Source organism: Rhopalosiphum maidis, chromosome 4 (assembly GCF_003676215.2).
Source record: "Rhopalosiphum maidis isolate BTI-1 chromosome 4, ASM367621v3, whole genome shotgun sequence".
In the NCBI taxonomy this organism is placed as follows: domain Eukaryota; kingdom Metazoa; phylum Arthropoda; class Insecta; order Hemiptera; family Aphididae; genus Rhopalosiphum; species Rhopalosiphum maidis.
Window position 1 is genome coordinate 26,406,785 of NC_040880.1, and position 20,160 is coordinate 26,426,944.

A 20,160-nucleotide genomic window follows, 5' to 3' on the forward strand; every position below is an offset into this window, starting at 1 on the left:
CGGACTGAACTTTTAGACCTTTTACATGAAATGATATAAATCATAATGTACATATCACGTATACATACATATTCATAGAATCTAAGTCTGAACCGTTGGTGTTCCACCGCGCCAGGGCAAAATTCGAATGCTCCGTCTTTTTCCGCTCCATGATTAGTGATTTGTTCTTCCACGGTGTTCTGGTGGATTCTAGAATATTCTACCCCCGGTTTTGATACGCTGAGCGTGTATATGTGTGCTTAATACAGTAAAATACAAAAAATACATTACCAACTGTTCGTGGGTTAGTGGCAATTTGTAGTAGTGTTTATTGTGCAATGCCATTCGATAAACTCTTTCGGTTCAATACGCCAATACTCTGTCTTTTCCGAAAATAATATTTCCAAATACGAATGCGTAACAAGTAACAAGTGACGATAAATCTTTTTGAAATTACGTGTGAAACAATATTTTACGCCTGAAGAAATTTTAAGTGAAATTTATTCATAAAACGACCAAATTTAGTATAAATGTAAGTAATTTATTGTACTTTTATTACTACCTACGTTAAAAATAAATTGGATTAACCGTAGGTCACAATGTTATTATTATTGTACTCTTAGGAATGTGCTATGTGTGTGCGAGTCATTTTTCTGTTTTTAACTTTAATGGATATTAATACAGAATATACATGTGTTTGACTTGTATTTTTTATCTGTTCTTGAATTGCATATTATTCGATGTCTAATTTTACACGGTTTTACGTTTTTAACTCAGATTTCGGTTTGAGTGTACGCCTAACTACTTCACTTAGAAAAAAGTTTGTTAGTAGGTACTTATATGGTATTGTATCACGACAATTATTAATTCAACAATCCTTCATCCATTTATGTAGGTATAGAAAGTTCTAAGTTATAACTATAGTAGTTATTAATTCCTACATTGAAATCCTTATAAGAACTAAATAATACATTATTATTTTACCAAATGGTGATTGAAAAAATGGTTGATATCTAGTTATACTTTTCTGTTTTTTAGTTAATTTATTGGCTTCTGTTCACATTATTGTACACACTTGTATTTATAAAAAATTATTTTTATTTTTTTAAATTTATTGTTTCCATCAAGGAAGTACCTAAATAATATATAATATTATTTATATCATTAATCAAAAGTTTTAATAACTGGTTAATATCTAAATTTAATGATGTTAAAATTGTATACAATGTTGTCCATGACAAAATATTAAATATCTATTATTATTAAACTATACCTTAATATATTTTAATTTCATTTTAAAATGATTAAATATTTATGAGTTATAACTTATAACGTGTCTTGTATAATAAAAATTAACAACAATTTATTAAATTGAACAAAATGAATAACAAAAAAGTATTGATTCAAATTATGTATGTTTATTACAATTATTATACTTATGAACAACGAGAGGCCATCATATTTTCGTAACAAATTAATGAATAGTTGTTGAATTGTGTTGTTATTCAAACCATAAATCATTATTGTTACAACTATTAACTTTGAATATTGATTAACTTTCATATCAAATATGTACCATCTATTAAAGCTGACTAATGTTTTTTTTTTATCACTGAATACATGTATTGTATCTTACTTCCTTATAAAAATAGTTGTTTTATTTGGTATCATAAAGAATTTAACATTATTATATTATAATTTTAATTTAATGAACTCTTTGGTAATAATTTAATTTGATTTTAGCATATGATGGGAAAGGACTATTACCAAATCCTTGGAGTGTCAAAAGGAGCAGCAGACGATGAAATTAAAAAAGCATATCGAAAATTGGCACTCAAATACCACCCAGACAAGAATAAAAGTGCTGGAGCTGAAGAAAAATTCAAAGAGGTAGCAGAAGCATATGAAGTACTGAGTGATAAAAAAAAAAGGGATATATATGATAAATATGGTGAAGATGGTCTTAAAGGAGGTGCTGGTCAAGGAAATAATTCTAATAACTATTCATATACTTTCCATGGTGATCCTAGAGCAACATTTGCACAGTTCTTTGGTTCATCAAATCCATTTGGCAATATATTTGGTAATAGTGGTTCAATGTTTGATGATGAAATGGACTTTGATGATGGTTTTATTAGAATGTCACATGGTCCACCTAGCATGGGTGCTTTTAGGTCGCAGTCATTCAATGTTCACGGTTCACCCATGGGACGAACTAAAGAAAAAGCTCAAGACCCAGCTATTGAACATGAAGTATATGTGTCATTAGAAGATATAAGTAGAGGGTGTACAAAGAAAATGAAAATCTCTAGAAGAGTGCTCCAACCAGATGGAACTTCTAGAAAAGAAGACAAAGTTTTAACAATCAATATCAAACCTGGTTGGAAATCGGGTACTAAAATAACATTTCAAAAAGAAGGAGATCAGGCCATGAACAGAATACCTTCAGACATTGTTTTTGTAATAAGAGACAAACCTCATCCAGTTTTCAAACGTGATGGAAATGATATTAGATATACAGTTCCAATATCTCTTAAACAAGTAATAGTTTTTTTAAAAACATTTTCCATGTTTCAAATATAATAAAAACAATTTTATTTTTAGGCACTATGTGGCGTAGACGTTGTAGTTCCTACTTTAACAGACAAAAAATTACCTCTCAACCTAAAATCAGAAGTTGTAAAACCTTCAACGGTAAAACGATTTCAAGGTTATGGTCTTCCATTTGCTAAAGAACAATCGAGAAAAGGAGATCTATTAGTATCGTTTGATATTAAATTTCCTGAAACAATTTCACCTGCTATGAAAGCTGTTTTGTGCGATACGCTACCATAAGTAGTTAAATTGGTTCAAAATTATATTTGGTCTAATAAAAATAATTTTTTTTTTATATATATATACATGATATATTATATTTATAAGATATATTATGTGTTTTCTTAATCTTGTTCTTTTTTTTTTTTTTTCTAACATCTTCGTTGTTTGAAGATAATAATACATATTCCCGAAATAAATAATTTAGGTCTTATTTTGTACATAGAATTTAACATACATTTTTTGTTAATAAATTGAACAACTTTCTGATTTATTTATTTGAATGCGATTTTTTAATTTTTTTGAAATATTCCTCCTTGTTATTTAATATGTGCGCGCCAAAACTTGTAGTTCTATTTATATATACACTGTATATTTTATTTATAGATATTTTCATGTAAAGTTACAAGAAAATTTTGGCTTATGTGCCTAAATGTTCCACTGGACAAATGTTGTTTACAATAATTATTATATATTTAATACTTATAAATGTAATTACATTATAACAAAAAGTAAATTAATTGTTATAAGTTATTCGTTGTATTTTTAGAAACTGAAAATTTTTATTTTGTTATAATTTCTAATGATATTATGATGTTTATAATTGTTTACAACTGAATAATGCCTAGCTTTTATTTTCCTACTTCTATATTCTGAAAATTTAAAAAATCAAGTTTCTTATTGATATTATAACAAATAATAAATAATACAACAGTCAAAAAAATGTATTCAAGTTAATTTAAAATTTGCTAATAAAATAACATTATCCCTGAAGGGAGTTCAGAAACATTGAATTTCGTACATAGTCTGTTATAGATGTGATTTAACAAGAAACAATTATAAAATTATACCTTACTACCTATGACTAACTGAATTTTCTGAGGTGGACATTTAAGGATTAATCGTCTATTAATATATAACTACATAGCTATGTATAAATAATAGATGAATGAAAGTTAAATTAAATAAAAATATTTGAAATTGAAATACTTTTAACTGGACTTTAATATACTATAAAATTAAGAGTTGTTATTTTACCATAATATTAGTATTCAATACTTAATAAAGGCTGCTTTAAAACAATTTTAGGGAATTGAAAGTATTAATTTTAACATTGTTTCTACGAGTTCAATAAAATGAAATGTTGGTTCTTTTCTGGTAACATATTTAGTTTAGAGGCCACATTTTGTTTACTCTGTTAATAGTTAGAATAACAATTTTAGATCTTGCCCATGGATATATCCCCTACATATGAAAATTTTAATTTCAGGGCCACATTAAAGGGAGGCCCATGTGGCTGCAGCCCCAACATTTTTATGATATTTAAATTAGTATACAGGAAAAATATTATGATGATACTACTTAAACTAGCAATACTCAATTTGATTGTTTTAAGTTATTTATTATTGACTAAGTAGTTAATTGTTACTACTATCTAAAATGATAATAAATATTATTTAATAAGTAAAAAATAAATTTCTTTGTTCATGTACAAACGGCCCCCCATAATGAATTTTGTCCAAGGGCCACCACATACCTAAGTCTGTCCCTAGGTTAACATCTTAAATGGTAGCCGCATGTTTTCAAGATTAACTAATACATCAATTTTGTTATTATTGTCTCAATTGTTATGAAATGAATTAGCAGTGACTTGAGCTAACTTAAATGTCAAGTACTATCAACATTAATAAAAGATGATATTCATTAGTGACTCAATTCAATAACCAATTTAAAATTTAAATTGAACTATTAGCATAACATAGTAAACTAATTAAAAGCAAATTTATTAAGTAGAAAACAGTAATCTAATACACGCACATATATTGACGTTTTTTAAGCATCCAATCTCTCTCATATATCTGAAAACAAAATAGAATAACCTTATCTTTACAAAGTATCTATTGAATGGCCCTGGATATATTAGGATCATTCAGTAAACATGGTATACAAAAAAAAAAAAAAAACAATATAATAAAGTTGAAAGAATTAAAGTACTTTATTTGACCACCAATTGCACAAACAAAAATCTGAAAGAAAATTTTTTTTAACATATTACACCTCAATTCTAATAAATACAAGTGTTATAACATCAAACTTAACATAAGAATACAAAGCACACAGTATCTATTTTATACATAATATAGGTTCAAAAATTATATATGAATGTGTAATAGATAATGTGATTATTTTATTGAGGTTGTCTCCTCAGTAGCGTTTATGCCACCCAAAAGCAGTCACAAAGTACTGTCATTCAATTTATTTAATTATTAACTTGTATTTTTGTCAAGTTTCAACAGAAAATTTGATATAAATTCAATAAGCAACACAAAATTATAATATAAACAAATACACTTTCAAGTACAAACAAATTAATCATTTATTAATAAATTCTTGTAATGTGGCAGTGGTTTTTTGAATCAGATGAATAATTATGTTTTATTTTTATATATAAATATAATCATTTAGATAAATTTGAGGTGGAAATAAACCCAGATCACCTCAAAGCAGGCACCCTCTCAAAATATATAAAAGAACTAATACTTTCATTCTAACACAAATATTTAGCATAAATAAAGGTATAACTATTCAATATGTGACCAAAAATCGAAATAAAAAAGTAAACAATAATAAAAATTTCAATGATAAATACATGAAAACAATATTTGTTTATATAAATTTAAAATTTTTTTTATGCTTATTGAAAAACTGCCGAGGGCGGTGGATGGGATGCTAACCCCGACCAAATAAACCACTGAACTCAAATCCTAATTAAAAAACATATTTTAGGATTTGAGCGTCAGTGGAAAAAATACTCACTACTTTTATTCTTCTGGAACAACTACAGCGCCATCATCAATTGCTTCAATGATATCGTGAGGATTTTTTCCATCAACAGTACATCCTACACTCTAGAAACAAAAAAAAAACTCATGTTAAATATATAACCAAGCAAACCTTTAATATTAATTAATACCTGAGCAGATCCTAAAATTTCTTTTACGGTTCCAGCCAAAGTTCTGGCCATTGATCTTGGTCTCATTGTTCTGCTAATGTTAATGATTTCATCCAAAGTCACATTACCATTGTGTTTAACTGTAAAATAAATTAAATACTAGAAAATAGGTAACCAGTTACACTAGATATATATATGAAATTTATATTTGAGAATTACTATTTTGTATGAGTCCGCAAAACCAGACAATGACACTCAGTAGTTCTGGGTGAAGCAACTCGCGATATAATTTTAATATACGACAGTTTGTTAAAATCATGTAAGTCATTAAAACTGACACGAGGAACAATAGTCGATTGAATCAACATACTAGTGAATATCACTAGGAGATACATACCATTTTTGACCTTCTTCCTATCACGTGGTGGTTCTTTAAGAGCTTTGATTACCAATGATGATGCAGAAGGGACAACAGAAATTGTAGCTACTCTGTTTTGGATGGTCAATTTAACAGTGATTTTTAGACCTTTCCAGTCAGATGTAGCCTTAGCAATATCATCACCGACTTTCTTGGGAGACTATAAAAAAAATTGTTTACATATGAACTTAGTATATTCTGAGGAAACCATCTATGGTAACAGAATTAATCAATTCTAAAAACTCACCAAACCCAATGGACCAATTTTGGGAGCAAGAGAAGATGTAGCGCCAACTTCTCCTCCAACACATCTCATGTACACTGCAAACAAAAAAATATGTTACAAACCGAATAAAAAAGTCAAAAGATATTGCCTACAAAGTACACAATATTGGACGAAAAATTTAACCTCAAAAACGAAGTGTTTAAATTATATTAAGCACATATTATATACTGCTAACACTATTTTAATAACATAAGAATCAATTTGTTATGAATCTCAAACCACAGCAATAGAATTGAAAGTTTTAATTAAAAATGTGGTTTGCAAACTACGAATTTGTCACGTGTTTTACGATAATTTGGAGAGAAAGAAATTATTACCTTCTTTGACTTCGCTTGGATCGAATTTGGGCGGCATTGTTAATCAAATGGTTTAAAAGAAATTTAATAAAATAAAAAAAAATAGGGAAAACGAATTTAGCCGACTGGACAACTCGAAATGACGGAATCGGAGTCCGATCGAAAACGGAAGAACTATAGTCGTAACCTCCTAACAAACTATAAATGAAAGAGATTATTACGAAGTATACCAATGGTTTGTTCAATTCGTTGCCACAACACTTAACCTCAAATTATGCTTATTTAGTAGTGGTGGAGATGATTTAAAATGGTATTGTAAACGTACAGTTTAACCTTCTACTCAATAAATTGTATCTGTACAATAATTTTCAAGACTACGATAAGGCCGTTCTCAGGAACGGCGAAAAGCATAGGCAACACATGATACACGTCGTTTATCAAAAGTATTGTAAAAATATTGTAAGTGACGGTTTTGTAATTGTCGGAACTTGTATAGTTTGACACATCTTTTTGTAATAGGTATTCACAAACGACACAACACGCAGACTAATGTAGTATTAAACACAAAATATCAAATACATTATATTCAAAAATATTAAATACCTAGGTATACGTGGGCACGATTTTTCTGTTTGATGTTAAAAATTTTAAATTTATACAAATCCACAAATTTCATCAAAATTGCGGAAATTTGTTGCTAATAATGTATTGAATGACAAATTTTTTTATCTATGGCTTGAAAATGCAATATAATTTGTACTAAGTTCCTCATAAGAAGTTCTTACTGAAACCTAAAAATCATAACAATACGTCATAATTACGTATATACTATATGTCTATATTGTATAATATAAATACATTTTTTTGTATAGAGATTTGATGTTTAAATTTAGATTATATATTGTATTGGAAATTAATGATTTTAGTTTTTTTTTTTATATATATATAATAATCTTTTATTAACTGGCAGGATGATCTTCACTGGGTATCGTTTTACGTAAGCAATTATTTATCATTGAATTCAAATTTACGCAATTTTGTGGCACCCAGACAGATTACTGCATAAATGCTCTCGAAAAGGGTGGTGTCGTGTAAATACTGTAAATTATTGGTGATCCATATAAAGTGATTTACTGGGGTGTGGTATGAAACGTCGACGGTTTAAAATATCGACTGTAAAAACATTAATAACAATTTAGGTATACGTATATCAAATGCTGCCAATGGTGGTACCTGTCGTAGTTTACGAATATAATATGAACCAATATGATACTTGATTTATTAAATGTTTTATCACTCAACTACTAAGTATTAAGAGGTATTCTGAAATATTTCATTCAAGATATATTTTTAAATAAATGTTTTGTAAGTATAATATTGTCAAGCAATGCAGCTGCACATTTTTTTTTGTACAAAAATAAAGAGTAGACATTCATATTATTTTTTACGTAAACTATTAAATCCGATACATTAGGTTAAGTACAAAATCTTTTTCGAAGTTTTTTTCTAATCAAACGGATGAATAATTTGAATATTTGATCGAAATTTATAGCTAATTCTTAATTGATTAATAGGACACCAAGGAAATTAAATTAGATGTGTATTTACATCAATTATACCATAATATATTTGTGGTTTTTCACTTACCACTTTCAATTTTCATGACTAAATACACACTGATATCGTTAACACTTTAACAACTACAGTTTCAGAACTTGAAATTCTACGTAATGCTATATCTGCAGTTTTAGTTTTAATACAGACTTAATATAAATATATTTTATTCAATAAATTATAAACGGTTATGGTTATAAGTTTGTGATTTTGTCCGCCGCAAAACATAGACATGCTAATAGGTACATACCTACGTTATAAACTCATAAACTCAATTAAACTTAGTAATATCATTGTTCATTGGTAATATACAGGTACCTGTAATTAAATTCAATAATAAAAATATGGGCCTGTAATATGGATTGTAGGTATACATATACGATGTTAGAAGTCAGTACCTATATAGCACTGGTTCCCAAACTGGGATGGGGAGGGGGGTGTACACATTGCTATAGGGAGGCGCAAGCAGTTATTACGAAACTGTCCAAAGAAAAGTGTTGTCAGCATTAACATTAATATTCCATTATGTATTTTTTATTTACTATTATTAATATTTTCTAATTATCATCATCAATACAAAACTTATAGTCAATCCGAATATTGTATAGTTTATTTTTAAAGAACCCCCAAAAAAGTGATCGATTTTTTTCAATTTATAGGAGGGGGCACGAGATTTATGAAAATCTACAAAGGGGCGTAGAATAGAAGAGGTTGGGAACCGCTGCTATATAGTATATAGCCATAGGTCATTGCCAATTCCCATGACCACTACCTCGTCTTCCTAGTTCCTACTGTGAAAGTGTGAATTGGCATTTTTCTGATTTTTCATTACAATTTTTGTTCCGTATCAATGTTTAATTGCGCTCTCTAAAATAGGTAATAATAATTAATACATTGTCTATTATTGTGTTTTATCATGTGTTAAAACATATTGTTAAGTGTAATTTATATAGTTATTTTCATATTTATCTATTTGCCCAAGTGTTTAAAGAATATCTCTTTTAGAACAAATACACTCGTATAAATCTCTTATAATTATCAAAATTTATGGTTTATCGTTTGTTTACAATAATAAATATAAATAAACTCTCAGGTAGAATTGAAACGGTTGAATATTTACACAAAATACATTTTAATGGATCCGTAGGTATCTACACTGTATAGGGTGGGTCGCGGGTATTAGGCAATTTAACCTAATTGTGTGAGCTATGTTTACTTAACGTTAGTGTAATTCTTTATATTTTGTTATTTTTAAAGTTATCCAGTAACTTTCGAAGATTACCTAGCTATACTAGTAAAATTATGTTATATTTGTATGTTGTATAGGTAACAGGGCGTGTTTGTGGAGAGAGCGAGAGCGTCATACTAACTTTAGCTTTTTTTTCGTTTATTAGCTTATCATAAATTATTGTTGAAATAAAAATTCACGTTTGCTAATTTTTTCCTTAGTTTTTTACTACCTAATAATAGTGTATATTCATTTAAATTTCCGCCGAATTCTTTATGACCATAACCTCAAATAGTCGGCAAATACTGATCAGAGTTACCACTCATCACATTATAGATGTATATAAACATACGGGCACTGCATGCCGTATGGCGTGTGCGCGTTTGCTTAGTCAATGTGTAGTATAGTCAATACTAATTTAACATTTTTCATTATCGTACATATATATTATATCGTTTTGTCAAATTAATAGTTGATTGTTATGCATTTTCTGTAATTTATTATATTTTTCGAGCTTTAATTTTTTCTTTGGTTAATATTCAAATGAATTCATGTTAGTCAGGAGTCAACTAGCATTCATTCGTTCTATTGGTTTATACTGGTGTTAAATGTTCCCTACTATTAAGTGTATTTTATAATGTGTGTCATTGATTTCTAGAAAAGTCTTGAAATTAAGTTATTAAATTTAAACCACTATGGGTAAAAAAGCACCAAAAATGAAGAGCATTACCAAAAGCAAGACGAAGACCCACAAGCAGAAGGTTAAATCTCATAAGAAAAACAAAAACATTTCAAAACCGAAGTATCGAACAAAACTGCGTTCAGAGAGCCAAGACAAATTTAAAAAACCAGAGGCACCTCTTACTGACTATTTGGCACACAAGTCAAATTACATTGCTGTACGATTTATATTTGAATGCGGTATGGTTTAAAATTTTATATCTACATATTCTGAAGTATGCAGTGTTTTATTTATGTTTTATGAATAGGTATTAAACTGGGTCTAAAACATGTAACTATATGCTCAGCTGCAGTTTACTTCCATAAGTTTTATAAACATGTTGATGAAAACACATATGACAATTATGTAAGTACTCATATTTAATATGTTATTATTTTTCTATATTCAGTATATCTATATTTTAACTGATTACAATACACATAATTAGTATATTAAGTAGGTTTAGGTTTATCGTTATTCTTTGTTACTTATTATTACATTTAAATCGTTTTAGAAACCATTACATTAAATAATAGATTAATACACATTATTAAACTAAAGTAATCAATTCACTATATATTTAAATAGTTTTAAGAAGGCGAAGGACCTTCATCAAAAATCAGATTCTCACATATATTTAAAATAACATTTAATTTTTACATTTTCACTAAGTTAGACTAATGATAAAAACAAATCTAGGTGTTACACTAAAATTAGAGATCTATTATTTCATGTTAAAAGTTTTGAAAAATTTAAAATTAAGTTTTTAGTGTACCACCACAGATGCATTCAAATTGTTGTCCTGTGTTAGGTCTTCATTTATGTTAGCGGTACATAAATAAAGTTTAAATATTAGTCTTGAATTGTTTATTTTATATTTCATATTTTTATTTGTTTTTTTATTGTTTACAAGTTATTATAGTGAATAATAAAACTATGATTTATGTTTTATAGCTTGATATTCACTATTGGTTTTATTATATTTAAAATTATTTGATTAAAACTTAGCTCATAGGAAATAGGTATATGAATTATACTGAAAGAGTGTTACAAATTTAAATTATTATTATTTCAAATATGAATAATTTTTTCATGTATAATACCTATATACTAATAATCTATCAATAATTTCCAGTTTTTTTTTGTACATATTATAGTTATATAACACTTGTTTCATATAACATTGAAAAATGGTTGTCTAGGAAACAAACAGTCACAACATATTGAATGATTATGGCAAATACATTTTTTAAATCAATAATCATCAAATATAAAATTGCACTTGACTAATTATGAAATAATTACAATCGATCAGTTCTTTAAGTATGTTTTATTATACATATAATAATACAAATATTAACCATATAAATACAGTTATATAAAATAAATACTGAAATGTAAAAAGAAAAAAAACAATTTATGGTATAAACAAATATAATTAATATTTTGCTGATTATTAGCACTGGCATACAAAATATTATACACATTAAAAATGTGTTTATATTTATTTTTTCAAGTTAAAGTAAAGGTGGTATGATTAATGGTTAAACGTTAATATTTTAAATATATAAAAAGATATAATTAAAATTAATAAACTTATTTCACTATATTTATTATAATAGTTCATACTAAAAATACAAAATAAAAATATGAAGTGTATTGTAATAGTTTTTAAAATTCATCAATGAGAATATGATGACATTTTTAGTAGGCTTTGCATTTTGTACATAAATGATAGTTTGTATTTATTTTGCAGATTTTTTTATATTTATACATAAAAAAAAAATTAGAAATAAAAAATTTGTATACCTATAATCTGAACTTGTTGTTTAACGGGTTTTTTGGTTTTATGCAGAATAATATACAAAATATTAATAAGAGTAAAAAATGTTTGTTTCCATCTGCATAATCACATTTATTGAACTGCATAAAATTATTGTTACAACACTATGTATGATTTGAGGCACCAAACGTAAGTGAAATTACTATTAATACTGATAACTCTTGGTGGTAAAATAATATTTTCAGCATTCTTATTTTATGTAATTATGTAAGTATATCATATATTAAAACATGGCATTATACGATTTTATTTTGTCAGGTAACAAATTTAATGATATTTAACCTGGTCATTAACTCATTAATTATTGAATGAAACATTAAGGATTGAATTTGAAATTGAAAATATGTGTCTAAAAATAAAACTTAGTTCGGATTGCTATAAATTGTTTAGAAATATTAAAATTGTATTTGTATAGTATGTTACAAATTTGAAAATGTAATGTATTTGTATGTTTATTAACATGTAATTAATTATACGATAAGTAAATGACAATTGATAATGTACTCCCACCAATATGATGTGATAGTTAGATTTTTATTTCTATTACCATCTGCCATTTTGATATAGTTGCTGCTGTGAAATTTATTAATTTTTTAGATCATAATCAAGTATCTATCGTGCAAAAATATTGGGTTCATCTGTTTTGGCGCAAAACTTATAATAATTTTGTTTTGAATACTAATCAAGACAGAGTAAAATTATTCTTCAATAATAAATAAATACTTACCACAGCAGTTATTACAAATGTGTTTACAATGAAATTGTAATTAACACTATAAATGACAAAATTAGTACACACGGTATTATTATTGGTGAAAAATAACATATCAATTAATTTTATTATCCTGACATTTTAAATTGGTGGAAACGATAATATGATTTTCAATATAGTTATAAATAGAATTTTATGAGTGTCTTGTTACTAATTACAAATCACTTTTAGTATCATATGTCAGTTTTATTGAGCGTCAGCATTAAATAAAATAGTAGATCAAATCTATTAAAACACCAAATTGTAATACAAACATTTAAATATTGTAATATTGTGATTTTAATGTAATATATATGTTCACAGTCCATAGCTAGTGCAACTTTATATTTGGCTAGTAAAGTACATGATGAAACCGTCAGACTTCGAGATTTGATAAATGTGTGTTACCACACATTACACAGAGATGCAGCTCCATTGCGTTTAGCTGAAGATTATTGGAACTTCCGGGATTCCATTGTTCACGCCGAAATGCTAATCATGAGAATAGTGCAATTTGACACAACTTTTGATCATCCACACAACGTAATTTTAAATTTTTTTACTAATTGACAATTGTATGTCACAGACATGGTTGTTTTCAATAAACACTAGAGTAAGGAGACCACTCGTTTGCCTGCCCAAACACAATACATGATCCATATAGTCTCATGATTAGATAACCACAGACTGTGGTATGGTTACATTAGTTGTTATTTTAATCGGTGTAATGTACAAAATATTTTTATTTATATAATTTTTATGATTTTTAAAAAATCTATGTAATATTTTGAATCATTAGTCTTTTAAATTAATTTATAGTTTGTATAATTATACAATTATACATATTGTTTATTATATAAGACTATAGGTATTCATGTGTAAATTATTAAATTAACCATGCACTATTAGATAGTTTTCTTAAACTCTAAGAACTAGATATGACATATTATGATTTATGAGTAAAAATTGTTACATTTAATTATTTACACATTTGAACATTCATAGTACAATTTAGAAGTATAAACATATGAAAGAATGTATAATTTTACAAGCTTTATAACGTATTTATGGCTGTAATTCAAAGTATTCTATATAATTTTCATAAAAACTTGATAACATTTATTAATCATATTGAAACCGAAATGCAACTTGTTTGCAATTTTATCATACAGGATGACTGGTCTTCTTATTTTTGCCTTCATGTTTTTGTTGGTACGTGACTGTTATATTATTTTTACAGTATTTTTTGCACTACGTTCAGACTCTACGTCCAGTTTTTTATTCAAAACATGGCAAGGACATCATTGTATTTAAAAAAGCATATGATTTCTTACACGTAAGTTTTATTTTTTTGTATATATTTTTTAATTATCAATCAACCAATATTTTCTTATATTTTAATAGTTTCTAAATCTATTCAACCTTGCTTTACATTCTCAATTCAAACTGTGGTCACCTTGTATTAGTTATTCAAGATACATTAATTATTTTTTTAGGATTTTTATCATAACAGTGATATACTCAAGTATAAGGCACAGCACATTGCGATTGCTTGTATTGAACTAGCAATCAAAGTTTATGGCATTCCATCTCAAATAATTGATTATGAAATTCAACCATGGTATCAGGTATGTTTCTACTTTTTAGTGTGTTGTTGGTATTTAATCGTTCTCATTTCAAAGAATGTTTTTGAATTAGTTCAAATTTTTTTCGTTTTAGCAATTATTTGCCAAAAAAACCTTATTATATTGTCTACAAAATATGAGCAAAAATTAAATGTATGAAAGATCATTGGAATTTGAGAACAATTAATTGACGTGTATATTTTAGCTGATTTTTGAAAGGATACCAATCATTTTGAAGTGATATGCCTCTACTGTTTCAACATAGCAGAGCTGTTGATATTTAGTCATAATTTAATTACCATTGAATATACTATTGACTTAATATTATACAGGGTCATTTATTTTAAGGACATTTTGGTTAACTTTGTTTGAAAAAATGTTTTAATATTTAGGACGTCTTAGGATATTGCTTAAAAATGTTAAAGTCTCATTATCCTCGAACGTTCCAAAAGTAAAAATTATAAAGTTTGATAGAAGTGAGAAAGTATGGTTTTAAGTATATTACAAAAAATACCAGATTCACATATTTTATGTCTTATTATTACAAATTAATAAAATTAAACTGATACTTCAAATTTTCTTTAAAAAATAAATAAAATTCATGATATTAAAGACATACTGTTATAATATGTGAATCATCTAAACTTTATCAATAGTTCAACAATGTTTCATAGTATATATGAGCTATATTTATTATTTTACATCTTTTCAAGGCATTGGTTGAAGATTTGGACAAGGATACACTTTGGAATGCTATGGCCGCAATCATGGACACATACGATCTCGAGTTAACTGACTAAAAGCAATACTATTTCTTGTAATTTGTGTTTGTATTTTGTTTAAATTTTATTAATAATAATTCTTATAAAAGAAAAAAATAAATAATAATTATAAAAAAAAATCCGATATAACATTTTTTTCTTTGTATCCCACCATTTTTTTTCCTATATACTGTATAACCGTGTACAAACATTAGAAAAACCTAATAAACTTAAATATTTATAAATCAAATGTGTATTAAATTTCTTTATTTTATTTTAAAATATATATAAAAAAAAAAAAAAAAATGCTTGAATCATTCTTAAATCTTTGAATATACATTAAATCTATTATTTGAGGGAAGGGAAAACAGGCTTAGTTGTACAAGTCATCGTCGCCATCATCTTGGAATGTGGCTTGATCACCACCAGTTGTTGCATTGTTAGCAGCCGGTGTGCCTGTCGTTGTGGGGAACCTGAAATTAGTGCCAAAACCACGAGATTGTTGTAATGTTTGAGAAAACATCTCATATTTGCGTATGTCGTTGTCAGTTACAGAACGACGGGCATATAACATAGCTTCTTCAAAGTGAGCTTTTGTGATTTCTGGGACGGGGTCATCTTCAGCAACATCAGTCTAAACACAAATTTAAATTATATTTAATATGCATATAAATTAATTTTAAAACATTTAAATACCTCCATTCCTTGGTTTGAGGCAGCTTCACGCTCACGTCTTATTTCTGCCTCAATACTTTGCCTAATCGCAAGTTTGCAGGCACGTTGACATACTTCAGTCAAGTCAGCACCAGAATAACCGTGAGTGACTTTTGCAATGTAGTCGAGGTCAACATCCTAATGTAAAATATAATATATATATATATATATTAAACATCTTGGATGTTAATGATGAAAAAAAAATTACTTTGGCAACAGGAGATTTCCTCAAATTTGCCTTGAAAATGGCTTCACGTGATTTTTCATCAGGCAGAGGAATATAGATCAATTGATCTAAACGTCCTGGACGAAGAATAGCAGGATCAATGATATCTAAAATAAACATTAACATTTAGTCATATTTTTGTGCTGGGATTAATGAAACGTTTAGAACTTACCAGGTCTGTTGGTAGCACCAATAATGAATACATTCTTTTTGGCGCCCATACCATCCATTTCAGTTAAAATCTGGTTGATTACTCTGTCGGCTGCACCACCAGCATCACCAACATTTCCTCCTCTAGATTTAGCAATGGAGTCTAACTCATCGAAAAAGAGTACACATGGAGCAGCAGCTCTTGCCTATACAATTATATATTCATTAAAATTTTATGAAAAAAAAAAGGACTATTAGTGTACTTACCTTATCAAAGATATCACGGACATTAGCTTCTGATTCACCAAACCACATAGTTAACAGTTCTGGACCCTTTACTGATATAAAGTTAGCTTGACATTCATTAGCAATGGCTTTTGCTAATAAAGTTTTACCGCAACCTGGAGGTCCATAAAACAAAACACCTCTTGAAGGTTGCATACCAAATTTCAAAAACTTGTCTGGGTGTTCAACTGGATACTATACCAATAATAATAAATAATAGAAATTAACATATTATAATTAAAAAAATTTTTTTAACAACTCACCTGAACAAGTTCTTGTAATTCACGTTTCACATTAGCCAAACCTCCAATATCTTCCCATGTAATATTTGGAACCTCAACTATTGTCTCTCTTAAAGCACTTGGGCTACTCTTACCCATGGCATACTAAATAAATAATACAAATTAAAATTTTTAATTCAAAAATCTAATTGAAGCAAATTAAATTTACCCTGAAGTTTTCCATGGTGACAGCTAATGAATTCAATACTTCAGCATCAATTTGATCATCTTCTAAATCTATCAAGTCCATTTTTTCACGGATTTGTTGCAGGGCAGCTTCAGAACACAATGAGGCAAGATCAGCACCAACATGACCATGAGTTTCAGCAGCAATCTATTGGTTACATTAAATTTAATTGTGATGAGTAAAAAGTATTTATAATTAAAATTTTATTCAATTATTTTTACCTGTTCCAAGTCAACTTCCTCAGCAAGTTTCATGTTCTTAGTATGTATACGCAATACTTCTAAACGCCCAGTAGCATCTGGTATTCCAATATCGATTTCTCTATCAAAGCGTCCAAAACGTCTGAGAGCTGAATCTATTGAATTTGGACGATTGGTTGCAGCCATTACAATGACATGAGATGAAGATTTTAATCCATCCATGAGTGTTAGTAATTGAGATACAATACGACGTTCTACTTCACCATGAGTCTATATAAATAATTTTTATAGACATTATAGTATATTTAATTAATGATTGACTAATGGAAAACATTTTTATCAAATTACTTTTTCACGTTTGGGTGCAATAGCATCTAATTCATCAATGAAAATAATGGAAGGAGAGTTTCTATCAGCCTCTTCAAAAGCTTTTCTTAAGTTACTTTCAGATTCACCAGCAAGTTTACTCATAATTTCAGGACCATTGATTAAGAAAAAGAATGCCCCAGTTTCATTTGCAACAGCACGGGCAATAAGTGTTTTTCCAGTACCAGGAGGTCCATATAACAAAATTCCTCTAGGTGGTTTTACACCAATAGCCTTGAATAAACTTGGATGTCTGAGTGGGAGTTCAACCATTTCTTTAATCTGTGCCAATTGTTTGCGGCAACCTCCAATATCATCATAACCAACTGTGTTCGAAGCTTCTTCTTCTTCCTAAAGTAATTAATTTAATTATAAGACTTATAGTAAAACGTAAAATAAATTAAGTTACTTCTCTTTTGATTGGATCCCCTTCACAATGTATAACTGTGTCATAAGCAACAATACAATATGGTGATGGGTCAGTTTCAACAACTTTGAATTCTACAGCTCTCATACCTCCACGAACAATGAAATTATCATCTTTATGTATAGGTCTATATGCTTCTAAGAAGTAGGGTTTAAGAAAAACTTCAAACAAATTTCTACAACAAAAATTTGGCTTATTAATAAATATATAATTATGTACAGATTTTGTGCGAGTTTTACCCAGTTAATCCTTCGACTGTATCATCAATCGGAAGCACATGAATACGTTTTCCATACTTTACATCAGGACATTGTTGTATTTGAACAATATCTGATATTCTGACACGTAAATTGTTACGCACAACTCTGTTCATGCGTACTTTTTCATCTGGGCAAGTTTCATCAGATAATACAATACAAACAGATTCTTTACGGCGTTTGCCTTTTAGCAACACGGTATCTCCACGAAAGAGTTGTAATTCATCCATTTTAGCCTTAAATATAAAATAAAAAATTATTAAAAATGACTAGAATGAATATTTAAAATAATTTTTACATCTAATAAAAGTTAATTTATGAGTACCTGAGATAATGCAATGACTGAGTTATCATCGTTGATGGCTTCTTCTACAATGAGCCTATTTGGACGATCTTTTTGCTTCAAAATTGCAGTGGCTAATTCCTCGCTAAAAATATAAAATTCAATTATTAATTACATAAAATAAGTATATATTATGTATTATATATTAGAATAGGTAATATTATGTTGATTGGGCCACATCCTAATGCTGTTGAATGAATTTAGGGAATCAACATTTTTTCCATAAAAGAAGATAAAAATATTTATTAATCTTAAAAATGATTTTATGCAATAACTACTTAGCTAAGGAATTCAAAATTTTTAACTTTATTAAAAGTACTCATCTACATTATTTGACATTTTTATTAAAATTGTATTAATCTTATCTTATATTGATAAGATCCACATTAAATGAGTATAAAAAATATTTTAATATAATATGAAGAAATAACCAATAATATATGTTTATAATTAATTAAATTGAAATAAAAGCACCACATTAAAATATTTAAAATAATTAGTCAGTGATAAGCTATAATTTCTTCAAGAATATTGTTAAAAATAAATTGATGAGTGTTTAAGAATAGTATTCAAAAAGGTTAGCTAGGTATGACATAGCAAAAATACTGAGTTGTTCATTTTTAGCTCAGGAACAAAAGTGTAATTCCAAAGCAACTTCATTTAGTTATGTAATTACCCATTTCTTTGTTTAGGTATATTAATATACTGTTTAAGTTTTCATATTGACTTCCAACAATGATATAATCTGTGTGCATTATTTTTTTTTTTTGAAAGCTTGAAACTTAAAATAATTTACGTGTATCGCGTACGTACACGTATGTAAAAGTGATTAGACGACAAAGATTAGATCATCATCGCCGCGTATAAAAGTATTTCCGCAATGTCATTTTTTCGGGTTATTCATACTTTTCCTAGTGTTACGAGGCCACAATTATACCGATTACAACCAAAGTCCTGATAATCGAAGTATAGACAATTATATAGGCATACTAAATCGCGATAAAATAACGACACAAAGAGGTGCGGACAATAGAAGTATGGGAACGAAGATTTTTAATAGGAACAGGACGTTTGTTTTTGTTACTTACCCTTTCGCTGGTTCGGACATTATTGCAGGCCGGTTACAGCGCGAGCAACGGGAGATTTGATTTAAACTTTAGAAAATGGTGTACGCCGAAATTAATGGGCAGGCTGGACACGGAGATCGACGTTTCCGGTGACTAGTCCGCGTACAGTGGTCCGTTCGAACAATGTGAGACGAACGATGTGTTCGACAGTTTTATGTACGTGTATTAGGCGATTCTGACGAATAATAAAAACGGAACACGGCGACACAAAAGTCACAAAAGCGGACAACAATACTGGTTACGATTTGCCTGTGTGTGAGTGTGTGTCGGTGTGAGACACTGAGACGTTGGTTCGTGTGCGTGTGTGT

The 20,160-nt window shown here is 28.1% G+C and overlaps 4 protein-coding genes across 5 annotated transcripts; 2 read left to right on the plus strand and 2 right to left on the minus strand.

Annotated features, from left to right (window-relative positions):
* The first annotated feature begins 239 nt into the window (after window positions 1–239).
* LOC113550210 (dnaJ protein homolog 1) lies at window positions 240–2,917 on the plus strand. Its single transcript, XM_026951922.1, has 3 exons — window positions 240–511; window positions 1,723–2,520; window positions 2,584–2,917. Exons 2-3 carry the CDS (start codon window positions 1,726–1,728, stop codon window positions 2,812–2,814), a joined length of 1,026 nt encoding a protein of 341 aa, XP_026807723.1. The 5' UTR covers window positions 240–511; window positions 1,723–1,725; the 3' UTR covers window positions 2,815–2,917.
* Window positions 2,918–4,764: 1,847 nt separating this feature from the next.
* Window positions 4,765–6,997, minus strand: LOC113561234 (60S ribosomal protein L12). Its single transcript, XM_026967576.1, has 6 exons — window positions 6,768–6,997; window positions 6,412–6,485; window positions 6,144–6,324; window positions 5,768–5,886; window positions 5,611–5,702; window positions 4,765–4,820 (listed from the first exon to the last, which is right to left on the minus strand). Exons 1-5 carry the CDS (start codon window positions 6,802–6,804, stop codon window positions 5,616–5,618), a joined length of 498 nt encoding a protein of 165 aa, XP_026823377.1. The 5' UTR covers window positions 6,805–6,997; the 3' UTR covers window positions 4,765–4,820; window positions 5,611–5,615.
* A 2,975-nt stretch (window positions 6,998–9,972) lies between these two features.
* On the plus strand, window positions 9,973–15,431 carry LOC113549722 (cyclin-Q). Of its 2 annotated transcripts, none has more exons than XM_026951165.1 (6): window positions 9,973–10,509; window positions 10,578–10,675; window positions 13,228–13,446; window positions 14,144–14,239; window positions 14,400–14,531; window positions 14,623–15,368. In XM_026951165.1, the coding sequence occupies exons 1-6, from the start codon at window positions 10,284–10,286 to the stop codon at window positions 14,677–14,679; spliced, it is 828 nt and encodes a 275-aa protein (XP_026806966.1). In that variant the 5' UTR covers window positions 9,973–10,283; the 3' UTR covers window positions 14,680–15,368. The 2 variants fall into 2 exon arrangements, with proteins under 2 accessions (XP_026806966.1, XP_026806965.1); XM_026951164.1 differs by having other exon boundaries at window positions 9,975–10,509; window positions 15,242–15,431.
* A 103-nt stretch (window positions 15,432–15,534) lies between these two features.
* LOC113549721 (transitional endoplasmic reticulum ATPase TER94) lies at window positions 15,535–20,160 on the minus strand. Its single transcript, XM_026951163.1, has 13 exons — window positions 19,814–20,160; window positions 18,708–18,810; window positions 18,365–18,618; window positions 18,108–18,300; window positions 17,681–18,049; window positions 17,354–17,602; window positions 17,115–17,279; window positions 16,928–17,050; window positions 16,647–16,859; window positions 16,402–16,585; window positions 16,212–16,336; window positions 15,986–16,141; window positions 15,535–15,923 (listed from the first exon to the last, which is right to left on the minus strand). The coding sequence occupies exons 1-13, from the start codon at window positions 19,831–19,833 to the stop codon at window positions 15,663–15,665; spliced, it is 2,415 nt and encodes an 804-aa protein (XP_026806964.1). The 5' UTR covers window positions 19,834–20,160; the 3' UTR covers window positions 15,535–15,662.